The 21,539-nt window shown below is 43.2% G+C and overlaps 1 protein-coding gene across 3 annotated transcripts in view; it reads right to left on the bottom strand.

The window, feature by feature from the left end:
- Positions 1-21,539, bottom strand: part of ptprua (protein tyrosine phosphatase receptor type Ua) — a 163,104-nt gene that overhangs the window by 9,127 nt on the left and 132,438 nt on the right. For 2 of the 3 annotated variants that reach the window (XM_079288296.1, XM_079288298.1), the window contains 11 exons: positions 19,898-20,058; positions 19,351-19,538; positions 17,222-17,294; positions 16,109-16,185; positions 13,129-13,146; positions 9,602-9,638; positions 5,301-5,398; positions 4,235-4,351; positions 3,935-4,089; positions 2,145-2,280; positions 1,015-1,164 (listed from right to left, as the gene is read on the bottom strand). In XM_079288296.1, the coding sequence (XP_079144422.1) occupies positions 1,015-1,164; positions 2,145-2,280; positions 3,935-4,089; positions 4,235-4,351; positions 5,301-5,398; positions 9,602-9,638; positions 13,129-13,146; positions 16,109-16,185; positions 17,222-17,294; positions 19,351-19,538; positions 19,898-20,058 (1,210 nt within the window). The remainder of the gene's footprint in view (positions 1-1,014; positions 1,165-2,144; positions 2,281-3,934; positions 4,090-4,234; positions 4,352-5,300; positions 5,399-9,601; positions 9,639-13,128; positions 13,147-16,108; positions 16,186-17,221; positions 17,295-19,350; positions 19,539-19,897; positions 20,059-21,539) is intronic. The other variant, XM_079288297.1, reaches the window with a different exon arrangement.

A 21,539-nucleotide genomic window follows, 5' to 3' on the forward strand; every position in this document is an offset into this window, starting at 1 on the left:
TTTTGTGGCTTGAACAATTCAGTTCAACTGTTAGTCCACGACTGCGACTTCACGTAGTGAAATCGGATTAGTCATGTCTTGTCCAACGTCGATTGGCTGTCAAATCCTGCTTTTTTTTTGCTTATCTCAAGACAGTAAACAGTAAAAAACACAAAATATTGGTTGACATTCATGTGACTGGCGCTTAGCTGTTGGTTCAGAATAATGGGCTGCACTTTTAGTTGCGCGCGTGTGTGTGTATGTGTGCTTAGTCCGCCTGCCTGTCGTGGTTGTAAATATAACTTTCCGGCCTAATTCCACTTTCCCCATTGCACCATTCTCCAGATTTAAGGGGAATGACAGAGAAGACCAGGAACAGTCAACGAGAGAGAGAGAGAGAGAGAGAGAGAGAGAGAGACAGCTGTTTCTATGTGCCTCCCTCAGCTAATTTTACCGAATCGTTCATGAACTCAAAAATGGCGCTCTGATTGTGCTACGCTCTTCTCTGATTAATAAATGTATTCTTTGATTTTGAAAATATCACCAAGATGCTGCTATGATGCTCCCGTGAATTTGGATCGTGCTACGTAGTCTACAAGGTGATTTATTCAGGCACACTAAGGAGATTGATTGAAAGCACGAGATTGTTTCGCCTTTTGTAAGATAGATGGATCAATGTACTGGAAAGGGGGGCGGGACAACATGTCGCAAAGGGCCAGAATTAACCAAAATAGGTATCATAATTTATGCGGAGAAACCAAGCAATTCTATGTATAAACAGACATTAAGCTCCTGCATATAGCCAGAATGGAATGATCTTTTGTTTCATCACATTTTTCCCAACTGCAACCATTTGACTGTGAGATTTCCAGTTGACTCAAGCGTAGTAGATAGGATCGTCGAGTATTCAGGGCCAATTTCTAAATGGACTTTATTCCACTGTTGAGGAACAGAAACGTGGGAATTTAAGCTTTTAGGTTGCGTGTGTTCAATCAAAAAATAGCATATTTAAGAACATGTATTTATGTGTATTACCTGAAACTCCTCTCTGAGCTGCGAGGTGTTGCTCTGAGAGTCAACCTTCAACATCTCCTTATAGGTTAGGGCAAACTCATTAACCGGGATGGCAGTCTCTCCACACAGACAGGCCTCCAGAATGGCATCGTGGATGAACACATACTGCTCCTGAGAGACGGGGGGGGGGGGGAGGGGGGACGTTCACAAATGTAGAAAGTCACACAAAACTCCCCCATTGCACTTATGAGCTTCCTGTTAATTGCCCACTTGTGAGGAACAACGCAGAATTTAACTACTGCTGTGAATGTTGACTAATGTGTCTATAAATGGGGGTAAAAACTGCAGAAAACACACATCAGAGCAGCAGCACCACTGCCCACACACACAACAGTTAAATATCGTCATGAGCTGTGCAATTAACGAGGAAACTAGGACATTTGTTTTGACATCCAACCAAGCAAGCGATCAAAGAGCCGAGGATACGTTAAAAATGACAGGCAAAAAACCCTCTCCCAAATAATTTATAATTTTTAATGTGTTCAGTAATTCACGGAAATATTTATTCAGCTGGTAGACGAGCTCCAGCCGAAAGGTGAAAAGATTCAATTAAAAGGAGGATAAATACCTACTCTATGATTTGGTATTCACTGTATTGTCTCCACTTCCAGAATTGTCAATTTTCCAACTTTAAAAAGTTTTACTCCACTAATTACTGCATTTTGTTCTGGTTTGTATATTTAAAGATTGTGAGCTCAAATTCAGCAGACTTTGAATCGAATAACTATTCTAAACAAGTGTGTGTTTAATAACACAATTAAAGTGAGTGTCTTATATGAGTGCATACTTGTCTTTAAAGAAGTATCATCAGAAGTAAAAATCATGATGAATATTTAACTTATAAACTTATAAACGGAGTATTTTAACATTGTGTTCGGAGATACTTCCTCTACCACTGCCAATGGTTGTAGGAATGCTGTTTCAGAGGCTTTTCCAGCCAGAAAAGATTCCATTGCAAACATTTATAATAAATAATAAGCAATAGCGATGCAAAAAGAGGGCTAACCAGCAGTTCTGTGTGAAGATTAAACCTGTGAGCTTCTGGTTAAAAGTGTCAGCCACTCTTATCACCTTCCTGCCCTCCCACTCACTTCGGTCTGGATCATGTTGATGCGTCGGGAGCAGAGAGTCTTGACGCAGTTGTAGATGTCCACCACTCCTTCACACTCGGCCATATCCAGCATGACATCCAGCACAATGTAGCAGCCGGTCCTGCCTGCCCCCATACTGGTGCAGAGGAGAGAGGAGAAGGATCGACAAGCCTGAATTCACCACTGAAATGGAAAAGTCTCAGCGGGGAGCCTTTTAACGATGATTGAGATACTCAAACTCAAATAGAATGTGGGTCTTTGTGATGGAAAAAAAAAGAGAAAGCAAATCCAGTGAACATTATGGTCTGAGTTTGAAAGTGTAAAACCTTTTAATTGAAGAGTGAGAAGTTCGTTTTCATTCATAATCTGTTTGGTTCAACACAAAGGAAGTCACTTTGGTTCATTTAGGCTGGAGTGAAAGCTGTCAACCCAACTCAGACGGAAAGAAAACGCACCGAGACAACCTTAGCAGGTGTGTCTCTACACCGTTTTTAAACCTATAGTTCATTTACTCCGGTCTAACTCAGCCGATAAGTTGGTGAAGCTAATGCGTTGTCTTCGGTTTAGTTTCACATAGAAACATTTTTAAGCAATCTAAAGTGCATCGCAGCATTTCAAAAGCCGTTTGTGTTCACTCCTGCTTTTTCCCCCCCTTGTTTGTTTTTTAAATGATTGAATTAGGGAGCTGTCACACATGAAGTTTTGGATTATTTGGTCGTGACCGAAAAAAAAAAAGTCAAATTCTTTCCTTTTTAGTTCCGGTTAATGTTCACACTTACAAACAAAACCAAGAGCTGTAAGGCATCACACACACCGACAGGTAACGTTTGACTGTCATCCTGCATCATCAGCACTACGATGCCCCACGCAGGGACATCAAATCCTGTTGACTGAGGACGTGCTGCACTTTAATATTAGAGCAATATTAGACTGCAAATCAATCACACACTCTTAACTTGTGTGATCGAATGAATACAACCGGAGCTGCAAAGTGTCGTCGAACAGACTTCATTGAAACCAAAAAACAATTATCCAAGCAACGGCCTCGACGTCGTTGTATTATGCACTTCAATCAAAAGGTGAGGAGGTCATATCACAATTGCAATATCAGTCAACAAACTAAAAATTAGATTTTTGTTTTTCAAGGACCCCCTCTGGACTTCAACCAGGGGCATTTGAGGTTGAGTTTACCACAGACACTCTCGCTTTTTTTATTCCTTATTTTACTTTTTGGGCTTTCTGGTGGAGTGGAGGCTTGTACCGATGACAGGCAGTGTGTGTGTGCTTTGTCTACAATAGAAGAAACAGAGGCAGTAGTCTGACAAGGCATGTCAGAAACCTCTGTTTCCAATACATCTCCTAGAGGACACATTTTCTAGGCCAGTTCTTTGAATGCAAAAACTTAAAATGCACATATTAACAAGTGGATGGCAATATCCTACAGAGAACTAAAACCCCTTCACTGAAAAGGCTGACATTATCCTTGATTGTCAACAATCCAACTGCCTACGTCTTTGTGAATGTCTTGCTGGTTGTGTTTCAAACACAACACCCTGTCTTTTTTCATTTTCGGTATCTGTTTCTATCACCTTTTGTGATAGAACCGCCAAGAGGATGGAAGATATTTTGGAAAATGTCGATGAGAACAAACTGAAGCAGGAATCAGCAGAGAGAATTAAGAGTGCAATCAAATCAATATGTAATTTAAGAGTAGAAGAATACCTGTGGCTGGAATTATTTGAAGCCCGTATACCTGCTAGAGTGTTTAGGTCATTATCATGATGAGTTACCTGCAGTGGACCACCACAGGCCCTCCGTCAGGAGGTGTCGAGGCCTTGACCCGGCGCAGGAAAGCCAGCAATCCGGTAGCGTGGTACGGCACCCCGTGCTCAGGCCAGGAGGTGAAGTGGAACTGGCACACCTCATGTTTGGCAGGGTAACCTCTCTAAAAGAGACATCAGGCAAATCCAATGAGATGCTTTTAGCATAAGGGAAATAAATAGAAGCCAATTCAACAAACCTGAAGCTGAATGAGAAAAGTATTAGTATTGGACTCGAGAGGCTGCACAGAGAGTGAGAGCATGACTCACCCTTTCCATGGCGAAGGTGCGCACAGTGTACTCTGCCAGTGTTTCTGTCTTCAGTAGCGTCACTTTAATGTCACCGTAGAGCTCAGTGTCATCAGGCCAATACTTGCAGCACTTCATCTGGATAAACGGCAGACAGCTTGAGTTCAGAGAGGTTCACGCACATACTACAGCTGATTGTTCTCGAAAACAAACATCCACGCCGCCAGACGCTGAGATCTCAACAAGCAGAAACATTGCAACGCTCTAATCCGGTTGTGACCTTTGCCAAATATTTGTATTTTTAAAAAAAAATCTGATTTCTAGAGGCCTTTCCCACTCTTGTAGATAGAACCTATACTGTCAGTGATGGTGTTACTTTCATCAGACAGCATTGGAAAACTGCACTTTTACGTTTTTTTTAAGTGAACGGCGACTTCATATTCACGTCGATGCAGTGCGTTCCGTGGCATCGACATGTTGTTCGACTGCTGGTTGCGTGGTGTCAACGTGCTCTACTACTTCAGGCTGTGGACTCGTTTTTTTTTTCATTATTTGTCTCACCTACAAAAAGCCTGGAGAAGATGTTTCTAAGCAACCAAATCACACATCAATAAAGTCTGTGTTAGCTAAGACACCCCTAACGCTCAGGGTAATATAGTACATCACTTGTGCTTAAAAAACAAATAGCAAGCGGTTGCTAAGAACTTAGTACTGTACAGACAAACGAATGCTTTTCAAATAACTGGTGGAACCCTCTCCAGAGCCATAGAAGCGAAAGCTAAAAATCGACACTTTGTCATATTTATTTGGAATGCTCTAACAGTAGGCTACTGTGTTCACCACAGACATGAATATGTATTAGAAAAGAGGCCACAAAGTTCCTTCATATACATCAAAGCTTTCACCTTGGAGCACAGCCACCAAAGGAAAAAGTGATCACTCATAACCAGACAGCAGCAGCCATTTCCCCTCACAACACGGAGCGCAGCAGCTTTTCTGATATATAGCGAGCTCCCGGAATATATTCCCTCCATACATCTTCACAGGCGGCTGGAGAGGTCACAGGACAAAGGGAAGGGGAACTCACCCTGCCCACTTCCACCAGCTTGGTGATCATGACAATACTGAAGCAGTTCTCCTGCCAAACCATCCGCCAGAAGTCATAGATCATCTCCTGCTTGGGGCCTGTAGAGGAGGAGATATACAGTCGAGGTATAGAAGTGGGAGGGGGGGGGGGGGAGAAGTGAGAAGACAAGGAGGAGGAAGAGAAAGAGAGGAGGATAAAGAGGGCGGAAGGATGAGCCATAAGTCAGAGAAAATAGCAGCAATAACCATCAATGTAGAGGCGCTGTGTATTCCATGCCAGGAAATAGTAAGAATGTGTCATTCGTGAACTATTGCCCGCTGTGTGTTCTCCTAATACCACAGAGAACTGTCATTTCAATACACCCACAAATCCTCAGCTATTGTGCAAACAAGCACCTGCATTGCCTTTCCTGGGCACCAGTGGCAGACACAAATCACAGCCCCCCTGGAGAAGATGACGCTTTCATTGATTTAATTACACTCTGGCGTTGATAATAAGGTCCTCCCTCGTACCGCCTCCTCTGCCAAACACACTACACCGGTTTTTAGTGAGCAGGATGTCTATTAATTTCACCCACGCACTTTGTTTAATAGGAATATTATCTTGCCTCTTGTAACTGACCTGGTTGACTGCACCTTTATATAAGCTGGTGGAATGGGGGGGGGGGGGGAGACTTTGTCTCCAAATCATTTCAACAGAGCAAATTCAAAGATGTGTTTCATGTTTCGCGAAGATCTCCTAATCTGGAAAAAGGAAAGGCCCTTTCCAAAAAAGAGGGAAAAAAATATTTTCCATTGAGAAAAGACCTCAGTGTTGTTCTTTGCTCTTCTTCAATGAATAAATACTCTCCAGTTCCGATACAATTTCACCATGCATCTTTCATCGGATTTTCTGACAATAAATAAGTAAAACCAGCCTCATCCTTTAAAGCCAACTCTGTGGTAAACAGGTTGCCAGTAGAGATGTTTGAGAATCTGAGTGATCTGATGTAATGTTTGGTTGCTGGCTAAGTTACAATTGGAAAGAGCGGAAGCCGTTGAATGGCTTTGCAGGAAGTCTAGCAAAAGGAGCATCCAGCCTGTCGATGGCAAAGGCATGGACGGATGTGTCACAATCTGACTGGGATGAAAAGAATCAAGAAAGAAAAGGAAAGTGACACGAAGTCCTACAGAAGATGTTTGTCTCCACACATAAAGAAACAGTAGGGTTAGTACAGCAGCACAGCAGTGAAAACAGTCGTGCTTGTTTTCACTGCTTTTTCTTCCACCTGGCTAAGATCAATCAAAAAGGTATGCACTTGACTACATGCTCCAGGGCAAAGACCTGCGAAGGCCAAGAAATATAACAAAGAAGGAGGAGAAAACACCTTACTTGCCTGTGAAAAAAAACAAACAGGGCATGTGCAGAGCCAGATACTGGTCTTTACTGTAGTTGACCCTGATTGAGTCTGTGTACGTTTTAATGGTAACACGTGGGCAGCTACTTTAACTGCTGTTTTCCCTCCTCTTCACGGTGTTATTCACGGCGCCCTCCATTGTCAGCAATCACTGTGTTGGTTTCTATGTGGATTAGTGATATCACACGTTAATTTTTCAGCAGCAGCGGCAGGAGAAGCCCACTAATGCATCGCCAGAGGGCAGGGTAGTCAGCTGAGAGGCAGATGACGTGTGATCCCAGCGGCTGGGTGAATCTATATGCGTAGCACAACATGCTGCCGCTTTGGACTCGGGCTTTCAGAGTGAGCTTGGCATTTCTCCTCCTCGTCCGCCTCCCCCTCACCCACATCCTGCCTCTTCCTCATCTCTGGACATAATAGAGACTTGGCCCAGAGCACCTGCTGCCTGCTGCACAAGCGCAGCTGCCTTAAGACTCATCTGAAATACAACAAATCAACCTCAACCTGAGGTGACAGTAGTGTGAGGGGCAAGTGGCAGCTTTAATGATGCAGTGTATGTACTGCATGATGGCGCTGTGTGTGTATGTCAGTGTACGTGCAGGCACGCCTCATGTGTCTAAGAGTGAAGGTGATGAATTGCAATTAATTATGGCGTCTATAACACACTGTGCTTTGTGGGGCTGTCCTCGACCAAAGAAACTCTAACGCTGTGTTCACATGGAATCAGACGGCAAACTCGATAGCATGTTAGTGGACAAAAGCAGGACGATACAATTAGGTAAGGACAGCAGAGAATATGTGCACAGGTAACGGTAGACTGTCTGTTATTGACTGAGTTTGCTAGCTACAGTAACCAACTACCAGCACTGTGTGGGATTACAAATGCCGCTGGAGAAAACACGAACTAACCTGCAGACATACTGTCTCCATCACGTACATCTCACACGTGTTTGACGGAACAGATCCGTTTAGGTTCTAACGCGTGTAGTTTTACGCTTTTACTGTTTTTACGTGCTTAACTACAGTGATCGTGTGTTGGGCCTGAAAGACTACCACAACAAGGGCGACCTATACTTCATACTGTACATCCCGACACAGACGATCTGCCCATGCAACACCGCCTGTGCAGACAATATACAGTACAATATGTTTACAGTAGTGCTGGGCAAGTTAATGCGAAATGAATGCGTTAATTAACGCCGGCAAATGAACGCATGAATTAACGCCGGCAATTATTTTATCGCGCGTTAACGCATTTGTTTTAATTTATCATAAATTTTTTTTTTGAAGATTTATTTTTTTTATTGAAAGACAAGAGACAATACATATACATAACAGCAAGAGGATGACAAGAACAGTGGGATAAAAGCCAGCAAACATCCTATAGTCAGAAATTTTAGTGCACCTATATGCTGAAATTCACGGTAAACGCATTTAAACGCATTAGATCGGGAGCGAAGCAAGGACGTTGAAAGTTTGCGGTAAGATTAACGTGAGACAACATCCGGTTTCTTCAGACGAACATCCGGGTTTCAGAATAAGATGCCAACAAAGTATGAATTATATTCACATTAAGTATGAAACATGCTACATCTCGTGAACCAAATGTTATTGCCCGTTTGTTCATATAGCAGTACTTTTAAAATAAAAGTGCGAAATACACTACTTTTGAATTCATTATTGAACTTTGCCATAACAATGTGATTAATCGCGATTACTCGCAAAAAATCCATGCGATTAAATATTTTAATCGTTGCCCAGCACTAGTTTGTAGCAATATTTGATACTGGACTTTGTAAGAAAAAAGAAAGAATATTACCTGTACCATATAATATGCTGTATCTGTGACAGCTTGCAGTAAGTGGGGCACTTAACTCTGTAGAGTAGCATGGTTAACAGGAGTGTCCATTTGTGTCATGAACTTTGACAGGACAGGATAACAGGAAATTATACTCGTTTTATGCATAACATCATGCTAATTTACACATTTATACCTACTGTCCACTCTGTCTTTGTGCATTGTATATTCTTCTGTTGGTTATATTTTGTATTTTTTTAACAGAATGAAATGAAACATACTGAAAATGCGAACAGTTTTCGGCATTTTAGGCAGTATTTTTGGAAACGGTAACTAGTAAATGTGTAAAATGTATGGCTTTATTTGTGGTTGTTTGTTTAATCAAAAATAATGAGCAGTATTTTATTTAAGAAATCAAGGAAACTTTAACATTTGGTTCGTTTGAGTTTGAGTAAAAGTAAAATTTCCTTCAATACTCCTACTTGAATTGCACATTGTGGCACTCTTTACACCTCTGCAAGAGTGGATCTCATGTATGCAGAAATACTTTGTGAGCAAAATGTGAAAGAGAGAGAGAGACATTCTCTGAGGTTACATTTGTGAAGCGGTAGAACTGAGACCAAAGTGAAAGATGGAAAGAAATCAGAGGGGGATTACGAAGTGAAAAATACATCCACTGAATAAATAGGATCAGAGCTGGGTAAGAATAAAGAGAATGTCTTTCTCTCTCTCTCTCTGTCGCTTGGAGAATATAGCTTATATAGTGTATCAAAATGACATCGGAGTGATAGCGCGCCGCACATGCAGATGGTCGGGAGGAGAGACGCAGCAGCAGAACTTCACAGAGAGCGACAGTCAGTAGTGTTACAGCGCAGATTGACTGACAGTTACAGTTGATTGTTATGGGAGTGTTTCTCACAGGAGGAAGAAAGTGATGCTTTACGGTGGAAATCAAGACGTGGGCATGAGGCAACACAGGCTCCTTGCTGTTTACACATTCATAATTCAGTGAAGACATTTTAATATTGTCAGCTGGGCGGCTGTGTAAAGAACAAACAAGCACAAACGCCAGCACACAAACACTGCTGCTGGGTATTTTACACTCACCTTGTGTGGCGATGAAGTGATTTGATCGCTGGTAACCCTGTGCGACAGAGAGAGAGAGAGAGAGAGAAATGGCGGAGAAGAGAAAGGAAAAAGAAATGAGAGAGTTAATAATTGCAAGAGCATATGATGAAGTGAGACTCAGAGACCTCTAACTTTCATTTCACCCATCCCATCCATTCTCCATTTTCAGCTACATTCGCCATCTCTTATTCAAATCAGCGCTGGGTTTGGTGTCAGTGCTCCACTATAATTTCTGCTCTGCTTCTGACTGAAGATATTTCAGCGGCCGTGCCATCATCCGGCTGATACTTAAAACACATTAGCACATTTGACCATCCAAAATTCTTTCCACTGTTTAGGCTCTGTGTTTGGGTGGAGGATAACACTTGAATTATAATGCAGAGAGAGAGATGGGCATTGATTCAAGTTGTGTCTGTCAGTCTGTGAGCCAGGTCATTACATGCAGAGTGAGGGAGCTATGTTTCAAAGGCGGTCTGGTGTGCGCCGCTTTGCATGCAGCCAGGACTGCTGATCAAAGGTAGATTGACAAGCGAGGGATCTGCGGCTCCGGGAGTAATTCTACCTTAGTGACACTGACTGATCTGGCTGTCTCCTCCCTGCTCAGCTTGGCAATCGTGCAGTTATGATACAGTGTGCACGGTGTGGAAGGCTATCAGTGGCGCCCTGGGCAGGCAGGCCCTGTCAGCTGAATGCAAAAGCAGCCAAGCATGATAGATCCCAAAGAATTAGGATTAGTGTGTCCTCTCATCAATCACGGATAAAGTGATTCCAACTGTTGTATCGGGTAAACATTTGTACAAAATACTGTACAGATGCTCCAAAACACACAAACCCCACCACATACACACACACACACGCACACACATACACTGATATACACATTATTCAGCCAGGCAGGCACACAAATTACATTCCATAACTGTCATGCCACAGAGGGAAGTTGAGATGGATGGCCATTGCTGTGAAAGAGTGCAGCGACCCTCGTTCTCATGAGCTTCCAGTTTCCCCTGAGCCAACCAGTTTTCTGTCTGTCACCTTGGTAACCACATTTTTCAAGCAAAGTGAATTCACAATGGATTGAAAAGAAAAGAAAAGAAAAAACAAACAAAACATGCAGAGTCATTTGAGAAATGGAAAGCTTATCAATACGATCACAACAACAACTCGTTTTGCTTTGATACATTTGGCTCACGATCTAGAACCTGTGTGGAAGCCAACTGTGGTGTATGCAAGTCAATTAAAATAAGTGTTCATATTGTTCATGCATCTCAGAATCACTTGTAGATTCTTGCTGAAACGTTAAATGTTTATAGAAATCCTCCCTGAGAGAATTGGAGGACAGAAAAGGGAGTTTTAAGGGTTCTTCCGTTGAGAATAAATGACCAGGATCAAGGTTTTGTGACACTTAGGTTTTTTGTTGTTGTTATTTTTCTAGTCAAACTGTAGGATCAACATATTCAAAAACCTTCCAGCCGCTCTTTTAAAATCAGCTGCGTGGAAAGTGAAATAAGAGAAAGGGTGGGTGGATGAAAAGCTTCTTAAGCACAAGCTGAGGCTACGGACAACAGTATTATTGCCAAATCAGTTTCAAAATACACAAATGATGGTCAATGTCTTTTTTTAAAACTACCCACCATTGTATTTTTCAGATTCCGAGAGACCAAAATTATCGCTGTTGTAACTTCATTTCCTTGTTGCCAAAAATTGCAAGAATTAATTTCCTGTGGAGTCATTTGTGTGCGAGCAATTACCATCCCGATGAAAAACATTGTGATCCACTTGATATCGTGATTGCACCGTTCTATTTTTTTAAACTAAGACTTTCACTTGTGTTCACACAAGTTCACACTTGTTAGTTTAACTTTGTTGAATGTTGAAACACAAAATTTGCTGTCACTTGCAAACCATCTTAACAGAGCTGACTTTTGAGCCACAGCTGTGTTTTAGCAGAAAGAAGTCGCGTCTTTCAGTCATTTGTTAGACAGGAGATACCAGTGCAAATGAACTCTGTTTGCTCACTGACAGTTACCTCTTGCTACCTGGAAGGTAAGAAACTAACTAACCCAACTGGCAGTAAACGATCTCAACAACTTGCTAACTGGAAAGCAGCGGCTGTGGGCTTTGGCGCAGGCGGACGAGTGGGTTGTCCTTTAATCACAAGGTTGATGGTTTGATCCCCAGCTCTTCCTGTCATTGAGCGAGAAACTGAATCACAAGTTGCTCCCCAGACATGTTACAGCAGCCCACTGCTAGTAAATGCTTAGAATGGGTTAAATTCAAGTCAAATGTATGTATTGGTAAAAGTTAAAGTTTTAAGTCTGAGGCAACAAACTAACTTGAGCAATTTTGCTTGCTTACAATGAACAATCTGACTTGCTATGAAGAAGGTAACAATCTAACCTGCTTACTGGCAATTGATAATCTTTATAACTTGTTAACTGGAAGCTAATAAGCTAACTTGCTGACTTACAATCAACAAGCTTTATAACTTGCTCACCGGAACAAGCTTTATAACTTGCTAACCGGAACAAGCTTTATAACTTGCTAACCGGAACAAGCTTTATAACTTGCTAACCGGAACAAGCTTCATAACTTGCTAACCGGAACAAGCTTTATAACTTGCTAACCGGAACAAGCTTTATAACTTGCTAACCGGAACAAGCTTTATAACTTGCTAACCGGAACAAGCTTCATAACTTGCTAACCGGAACAAGCTTTATAACTTGCTAACCGGAACAAGCTTTATAACTTGCTAACCGGAACAAGCTTTATAACTTGCTAACTGACAGTTGATACTTTTTGTCGAACTGTCTAACCTTCAAACAGGCAGTTAACAAGCTTTCAAAATTGCTACATGGAGCTAGCTTTGTTGTTGTTGTTTGTGACTGGCGAGTGCTACCACTAGCATGTTACTGGTTAACTACTCAGCCACAACACCTCATCAGGTAGCCCTGCAATTAGACACCAAGTCCCCAGACATCCAGTAACACCTATTTCACAAGGACAGCAATGAATCTTGCTGTTCCACTTCATGGTTTGACTTGACACTCTCCCCTGAGATACCTGATGAATATGGGCCACAAGAAAAACTTCAGCTGTCTCTGAAATACTTCTTGCAGTTGTATGCACTGTGCTATCTGTTTTTTTCTTAGTTCACTGTCAATGAATATATGTTTCCATTGCTTGCTGTGATCCGAGTTGCTTGATTTGACCTAGTCTAGTCTCCTCTGTGGCATACCACCAGTTGTTTTATGAGACAGCCTGATGTAAAGCAAGAACCCCAGGTGAGCATCTGGCTATGGATTAAAGAGGACACTGCTGCACTCAGTTTGGAAAGAATTTAACTCAGGGGAAAAGTGATGGCGGACAAGCTCAGAAGCTCAAAAAGGAAAATGGAAGGAAGATCTGCTGTTGGAGGGAAGCCATGGAGGGCTGGCAGGGACAGCGAGAGGGGGCAGCATGAAAAGCAAGAGGGGATGGGAAGAGAAGAGAAGCAAGATACTTACTTCCCTGTTTATCCGAATCTAAGAGACGCCAAAAGGTGGAAATCGGAGGGCGGAAAACAGAGACAGAGAGAAAGAAAGACAGAAAGTAGGGGAGGAAACAAGAGCTAGTTATTGTGATTAAAGTCCAGGAAAAGAGGGTCATGAAATGGTTAGAGAGCAGCTTGCCTTGAGGACCTGTGGAGAGAATAATGTTCGAAAGACTAAAATCCACATGTTTCTACCCAGAGGCCTCTTTTGTGCTACAGTATCAATTTCCTCTGAACCTTCCAACCTTTAGCATGCTACATCTATATTTAGTTTTGGGTAAAGAGGCAGAGAGAGACGTTTTTGATCTGAAGCCAGTGATGACATAGAGTTGTCCTTGGTGTTAATAACACAGATGACACTTCAGCACGATCTGCAATGGAAGAGGGCATGGTAGGGATGATGCCTCAGGAAAGACATGTGATCCAAGACATTCTCTCAATTGCTCAAAGTGAAGGCTTTCTGAAAAATTGTGTTCTGTTCTGCAGCACTTGACCAGTGGCGTATTTCTAGGAATTTCACTCATATTGGATGAATCCACACTTCAGGATTCCTTCTTTTTTGGTTATTAGGTTGAGTTGACAGCTAACCAACTTGGTTTTGTCTGTCGTTTCTATCAAATATGATTATGATGACTATACATGTAGGCTACATGTACTCAGCAGCTTCATGAGATCTGGGAACACGTCTACATTGATGAAAAAGTCAGACAAAGCGGTCTTGCTGTTCTCAACCACTGGGCCGGGGCCCACTGTTGGGCCTCAGGGTGCAATCAAGTGGGACGCGGAGGTACTGGCAAATTGTCAGATTTAATTAATAATCTTTTTTTGGTAATTTACTAAGCTAGTTATTTGTGCTCATTCATGCATTATTTCAATGACCAGTTACGTTTGCGCATCATCGAGCCAATCACGAAAAATCATCAGGTAGAGACAAACTGTTAGTTACATTCAAAGTGATGTGGGAGACAAACCTGTGCCAGTAAAATCTCCAAAGCAGTGAGGAAAAATGACCCTGAATACATTACATTTGGAGTCATAACGGCAGGCAGGGATGGGTGACGGAAAACAGAACATTTATCTTGCATTTATCATTACAGCTGACAGCGTCATAACTATTTACAGCCCAGTTTATCTTTATCTTGTGATTTTTTGTTTTGGTCATTTGTTTGGGCCGGTGGTCCTCAGAATTTGTTATGGGCCTGAGAATCCCTGATCTTCACCACTTTATTTGGAGATAAAAACCAAAAGTGAGCAGACCCAAACTACGACTTGTTGAACAGAACATTGACAAAGTGGATGCAGAGTAGGTCTGTAAAATGTGATGGATGTTTACAGTTATGTTTTCTACATCTGGCTTTTTACTGTAGCTATGTGTTCAGAGATCTCAGAAATTAACTTGGTGAGTAAAATATTATAGTTACAGATGGGGGAGATGGCAAACACTACCCATTTAAGTCGTTGAAAATTCCTCAAACTAAGTCGGAAACTGGAATTCTTCAAAGGTGACACGGGCAAATGAACTGGGTTATCAAGGCCTCTGCAGTTGACCCATTCAAAGAAACTAGGCTTTTGGATTTGTCTGCCCAGCCATTACTTCCCATTCTCCTTCCCAACTTTATCTTAGTACAAACTAATTGCTGTCGATTCCAACACAAGTGTGACAGGCATCGCTGCCTCAGCGCCAGAGCAAGAAAAGACTGATTGACAAGTGGGTGTTAATAACAGTGAACGCAGACTCTTTCAAGAACTGGTGATGATGGTGCCACATTTGTGTTCGGCTACACCTGTCAGCAAACGACGGAAACAAAGGGAACGTCTACAGACGTGACACAAAAGTGTCACGTCTTGCTCCCCGTGCCAACGAAAAAAATGATGTAAAACTGCATGTGAATGAGAGGAGAGAGGGCTGGAGCTTCTTCAGTTTAACCTCTTTAAAAAACCAATGTTCCATTTATTCCAACCATGGCGTCTTCCGTGAATCATTCGGAATCATTTCGCTGCAGTGTTTTGAGCCAGGGGTCTTGGCATGACATGCGGGCGGTGCTGTAGAAGGCACAGTTAATGACACAAAGGTCCTTGGAGCGTTCGTCCTAATGGAGCCCTCACGGAGCACTAAAGGGGATAAAGTGGCCACGCGCAGCACTGTGAGCTTTGACGTTCCGCTTTAACCGATGCCACCCACATTCGCTGAGTCAGGCATCCACTGCTGATCGCGCCCCTTCTGTCCACTTTACATTTCCTTTTGTTCATCAAACAAAAGAAAGAAAGAAAAACACAGGGCGCAATACAGCATGCAGAGACCATATCACCTCACCCTGCAATGAGTGAGAGCTGCAGTAGTCAGTGGAAAAAAAAGAGAAGAAAAAAGGCAAGACTGCTCAAGTGACTCCTCCACAAAATGTGAGCTGCCGACCCCATGGCCTGAGCCTGAGGAACAAGACAAACTGTCCTTCAGATAGTTTTGTCCACCCAATGCAAAGCTGCTGAGATCTGGCAGGAGTTCATTTCTGCTGCTGGAGCTGTAGAAACTCACTCGAGCTGAACTGTAGGTGAGATCAAAATATCTGAAAGTAGATGAAAGGATCAGCCGTGTGTTACCGAGCCCAACGACGGTGCAATGTTGCCTTAAAAAAGCATTTGGGTGAGTCACGAGGCCCGCCGCGCCGAGCTTATGGGCTCTTGTAGGATCTCTGGGGTTCTCTGCAATAAACGAGCACACATTGATATCTTTCTATGTGTTGTGGGTGTAGTTACTAAATGGGAGTTCAGTCTGAGTAACAAGAGCTCACACAACCTCAGATGCGGAGATGTCTTCTGGTCAAGCGCCGGGTCAACCACAACAATAGACGATGACTGCTACGAGCTCTTACAGCGGAGCTGTGGGCTAAGCATAGACGGAGACGAGGGAGTGGGAGGCGAAGCAGGAGAAAGAAATAGGAGTGTGGGTGACTCACGTCTATGTAGTTGGCATTGACGTAATCGGAGCTGGGGTCTGCAAGCAGAGAGTGAAGCTTGACTCGGTGGCGATCATCTGCAATGCACAAAAGAAGGATTTGGCTTTTATTCATACAAAAGCAGATCTCAGGCTGTCAAATGAAATGAAGGTTACGGTGTGGAGAGAAAGGGACAGGACATCTCCGATGATACATCTTGTGATAGCTAAGCTAAGGGTGTCTGCTGATCGTGAGTATTGATCGGATACCACTGCTCTCTTTCTCTGCAAACCTCACTACGTAGAACTCATCTTAGGAGAGTACAATGTCAACCAAAAGAGAGGATTGCCAGAGCTATGAAAGCAGAAAGCGTTAATAATGTGGATTGATGCTTTCGGGGTCAGTCCACAAAAGCTGTGATAACACCTGCCTCATATACAGCTGCTACCACACCTGGAGAGTTGAATTCATCTCGGCTTCAATTCAGAGCTTTAGCGTCCAAATGTTATTTCTGAGGGTTCCCCGCATTGAAAACACTGTTTTCCCGAGAAAACTATTTGCATCCATAAATCATGCATAGTTGCATGAATTCACCATTTAGTTATTTTCATTTTGCATATTTTCCTGTTTCTGTTGTCAAGACTATTGAACTGTAATTGTTGAATTGCGCCACAAATACCACAAACAGCCACCCGCTGGGTCTGTGATGAAACCTGCCTCCCCTTTTAAAAGCTTACCGGTGTATCACACCTTAAATAACTTTGATTAGAGTCTCATGACTTCATGTAATTCCTAGGGCTGTTCCACATTGGCTGAGGAAGAACACTACGCTGCATTAAGATATTGAATGTTCCCGCTATCGAGACTAACATTTCAAAAACACGATTAACAATCAATTGTAATTAATCAAACCGTAATTACAACAAAGGTTCTTTTTCCAATTCCACTGGGAGTACAAATAATTATTGGGTGGTGTTAACAGACTGTTAAGACACGGTAGTCGTGTCGTTAAATGGCGATGTACTTTGCAGTGTATGTATGAACAGCTATGAATGTTAAGATGTGCTGAGACTGAATCAGAGCCAGGTTACAACAGCATCAATTCTTTCTTTCTTGCAGCCTCACAGTACTTACGGTTAAGCAGGCTGTCGTGCCTTCCTTTGGTCTTGTCCTTCTTTTTCGTGACGTCCCAGCCATCAAAAAAGCTCTGCAAAGTTAGAGATCACATGTTGAGTTTAATAAGACAACATGCTACAACATCTTTAAACTCACAGTGGAAACAACTTTGCAAAATGCACTCCAAAGTGTTACCCTCAGGTCGTCCGCGTAACTTCCCTATTATAGCATCTTGCCAAGTCATCAACAGACATCTGCCACAACATAGCAGGGAGAGGCTGAGGCTGAGAGATGACATGCGGCACTGAGACATGGCTGCGGCCTCGAGGAGGAGGAGGAGGCGTCCCACTGCAGTCATTCTCCTTCTACACACAGTGTGGGGCTCACTGCCTGAAGAAGGCATGGCTCTATAATACCTCGGTTTTAAACCGCTACATTTGTGACAGCTGTTTATGACGCACCCATCTCTTTAATCTGCTGGCTTTAAATGAATTCTATATGTGAGAGAAGAGCAAGAGCGTAGACGGTCCTGGCTTGAGTCGTGTCATATTCCGTTGCATTGTTAGACACAGCCATGCTCTCGAACCGATGCACGGCGTCTCTCATCGGCAGCTGACCAATCCCTCCTGGGCGAGGGCGGACCATATTGGGACCACCTGAGACCCCGGCAGACTCGCGTAAAGCCAGCTGATCGGGGGATCACATCTGTCACTGGATCCTGTACAGGTAATGTCTGATCCAATCCTGCTTAACAAACCTGCCTTTGTCCAGCACGCTGCATTTCCTGGAGCCTCAACAACATTCAGTTCACCTTCTTGGAGATTTACACGATTTATTTCCTCTCCATTCGTTTACTATTTGTGTTGGACATGCTCGACACTGAAGTAATAAACTGTAACATTAATAATTCAGGAAAAAGGTTATTATTTATTCATGGCCCAGCTAATCTGCTTCATCGGGTCTGTATGGGTTGCTAACATTAGCATACAGCCCAACAGCCGTCATCAATTTTCATTGAAATTATGAAATTGCCAAATCTGTGTTGTTGCATGGAAGTCGGCAACATCAATTCTTTCCAACCAAGCCCCGCCCACTAGAAACAAGTGAGAAAATACAGAAATCTTGCAAACAACCAAAACCAAAAAAATTGTGTGTTCATGTCGGACCACATGGAATTGAATCCAAAGGAGCCATTTAATAGTTTGTTTACATGTCCATCATATATACCTTCGCACAGCTGATTACAGCTGATCTGATTTTGACAAAAATTGAAATTGCAGCACAGGAATTTGTCTGAGCCATTAGTTTGAGGTCATTCAGAAACAGTTTTGCGAGCACTAATCTATTTCTCTTGTTGCTCACAGTTCTTTAAAGCAGCATTGAGCCACTTGGAGCTTTAATGATCGAATCTGAGGGTTCCTTAACAAAATGTTGAAACACAAATGTTGGCAGAAACATGAAAAAAACTGTTCGATTGAATTTAAATCGAAATGATCAAACTCAATATTGCAACTGGCCCAATAACTGTTTGGGCTCTACATCACATCACTTGCAGTGTTGAGGGGAAGCTGCAGTTCCAGGTGAAAAGAAGATGACAGATGTATCCATAGGAGGGCTGCATCAGTCATGGAGAATGAGATGATTTCTGCAAATGTGTTTATTCACTGGCTCTGGTTCCAGATGTTGGCTTCCATGCACAACACATATTGTACCCTACCTTTACAGAGGGCCTGCCCCATATACAGCCCCCCATAATGCCTTGCAACATGTCTGATCAATGGCAGCAGCCCGACCCTGTGGGAAATAAGGGTTATGAAGTCTGACAGCAGTGTGCACGCTGATCTCCCTCATCTTGTTTATTTCTCCAGGCGATGGGGAGCCAGACCGACGAGTGAAAAAGTGACCCATATATTGATTCTGTTGGGGGGAAATTTGTGGGGCACTCGGGGATCTTAATGAATCGAAAAAGTGCATCTGGCTTCCTCCAGGTGAATGAGCGAAAAAATAAAGACTCATATAGTCACTTCGAAATGCATGATTAGTCCACACAGCACCAAGTTCAGTATATCTGCATTATTTGCAGATGCAGTGAAACAGCGTACAAGTACAAGTACTACTATAGGCCGTCTTTCTTTTCTCACTCCTACCTCATATTCTTGTTTGAAGCCATACCCCTCAGCCGTCTTCATCTGGTTGATGTGCTGGAGGAGGTCAGCCACCCTCACTGCAGGGTGGAGCTGACCCGTGTGATAAGGCGAGCTCTTCCTCCGACAGTGACGGTGGGGCGAGCCTCCCAGTAAGCTGCTGGACTCGTTGACGGAGCTACGCTGTTCATCTGGGAACATGAAGACATACAGTTCAAGGCATGCCGCTGACATTATGCACTCCAAGACGTCGAGGCTGTCCTTTTCTTTTCTTTTTAATCAATGTAAACTCGGCTGAAAAGTCTAGGGGGGAGCTCAGGGAAAAACAAGTCCACGCTTCTGCAGAGACGTGAGGGCTGACTGGCACTGCGGAATATTCAAACAGACGGAAGACTTGCAGGAGGTTTCTCTGTTGAGAGCATCTTATGGTCTGGCAGAACAGATTGGATACATGCTTGGAAGTAAACATGGCTGAAGGTCAGGAAGGAGGGAGCTTCATCTCTCTAGACACTTTCTCAAGAGTATACCCATATGTTCCGAGCTGTCTTACTTCGAGCGTTGCAGCCGTGGGCATCCATGAAGGAGTGGGCCATCTTCTCGTCCTGCTGGAGAGTGCTCTGCTCCGTCATGCTGCAGTCTAAAGAGCTCAGCTTCCGACTTTTCTCCTGCCTGTAGGACATGGCTGCCTTGTTTATGGCCACCTTCTTCCTCCTGCAGAGATGCAGAGAGAGGCAGGAGGATGCAGAGAGCGAGAGAGAGAGAGAGAGAGAGAGAGAGAGAGAGCGGGAGTAATAATAGACAGAGGACAGCAGAGACGGGGCAGAATGAGAGAAAGAAAAGCAAAGAGATAAGGGAGAAAAGAAAGGAGGACGGGTGAGGAGATGAGAAATTGGACTGAGGGGGAAATATCAGGGCTACGAGATTGAAACTGGACGAGGGGGAAAGTGTGATTTGGTGATAGCAAAAGAGTGTCAGGGGTGGCGGTGGGGTTGTGGTGGAGTTGGAGGAGCGAAAGGAGGAAGGAAGGGGGGGGGTGGGTCTATACTGGAGGATGGGGTGGAGATAGGAATGCTCATTTCCACTCTAGTAATCCTGGGACTACGAAGGGCAAGCAAGGGGAAGATGGCGTCAGGATGTCAGGGTGGGAGATGGAGAAAGGAGTAACTTACGGGTAGTAAGAGTAAGAATAGAAGTCCCTTCTGATTAGCATGAGGGAGGAGGAAAGGAGAGAGACAGAGAGTGAGGAGAAGAAAAAAAAAGAAAAGTGACTATGGTTTGTCAAGATGGGCATCAGAAAGATAAATGAAGATGCTCAGTGGGTTGGAATGTTCCGAGCAAGCAATCATGAAGCAGGATCAAAGCATAACGGATGAAGGACGGGCCTGCTGCGCACCAAAAGCCAGCTCTGGACCAATGAAAGCAATTTCCTGAGGTTTCCATCCATTCCTGTATTTAGGATCCTGTAGCCAATTCTGAACCCTTTCCTGTAGTAAGTACAATAACTTCTCATGTAAACATCAGAGAACCATGTTTAAATTGAAGAACACACTTAATTATTGAACAAATGAATGAAAACATAGGACAGGGAAAATACTATATTTCCAAATCATTAAAAACGCACTGCATTGTTTTCAACAGCGTGGAATCTGAACTGTTGAGCAGTGAGCAGCGCACTGCATCCTCGATTGTGCCAAACTTCTCCAAAAATGGTGCTTTTATGTATTTCAATGAAAAAAATAAAGGAATTTAAATGTTGCACAGGAAATGGAGGGGTTGATGTGTGTGTCTAAAAGAAGCAAAATGTAAAGCATTTGCAGAAAAAGTTGATCGCGCCTCCACTTTGCAGAAAGTTTGAAGTTGGCCCAGAGCCCAGAGCTTTTGATTTCTTCGTTTTCCATTGCCCGTGTTTGACCAGCACCCCACTGAATTACGCTGCAAGGGATCTGAAATGTTCCTGTTGATGACTGAACCAAAACATAGTTACGGTATACAGTCTAACTTTATATGAGCGACAATATCTGGTGGCTAAATATAAACACGTCTGCTCCCGTTGCCTCCATGCGCCTTTTGTGCCTGCGAGATAGGCCCGATGAATCCTATCAGTCACTGCCTCCTACCACACATCCCATTCACTCTCCCTCTATTCTCTTTGAGAAAATTCCTGAGGGCAGAGAAGTTCATCTTTCCAAAAA

This window comes from Melanostigma gelatinosum, assembly GCF_949748355.1.
Source record: "Melanostigma gelatinosum genome assembly, chromosome: 17".
NCBI lineage: Eukaryota > Metazoa > Chordata > Actinopteri > Perciformes > Zoarcidae > Melanostigma > Melanostigma gelatinosum.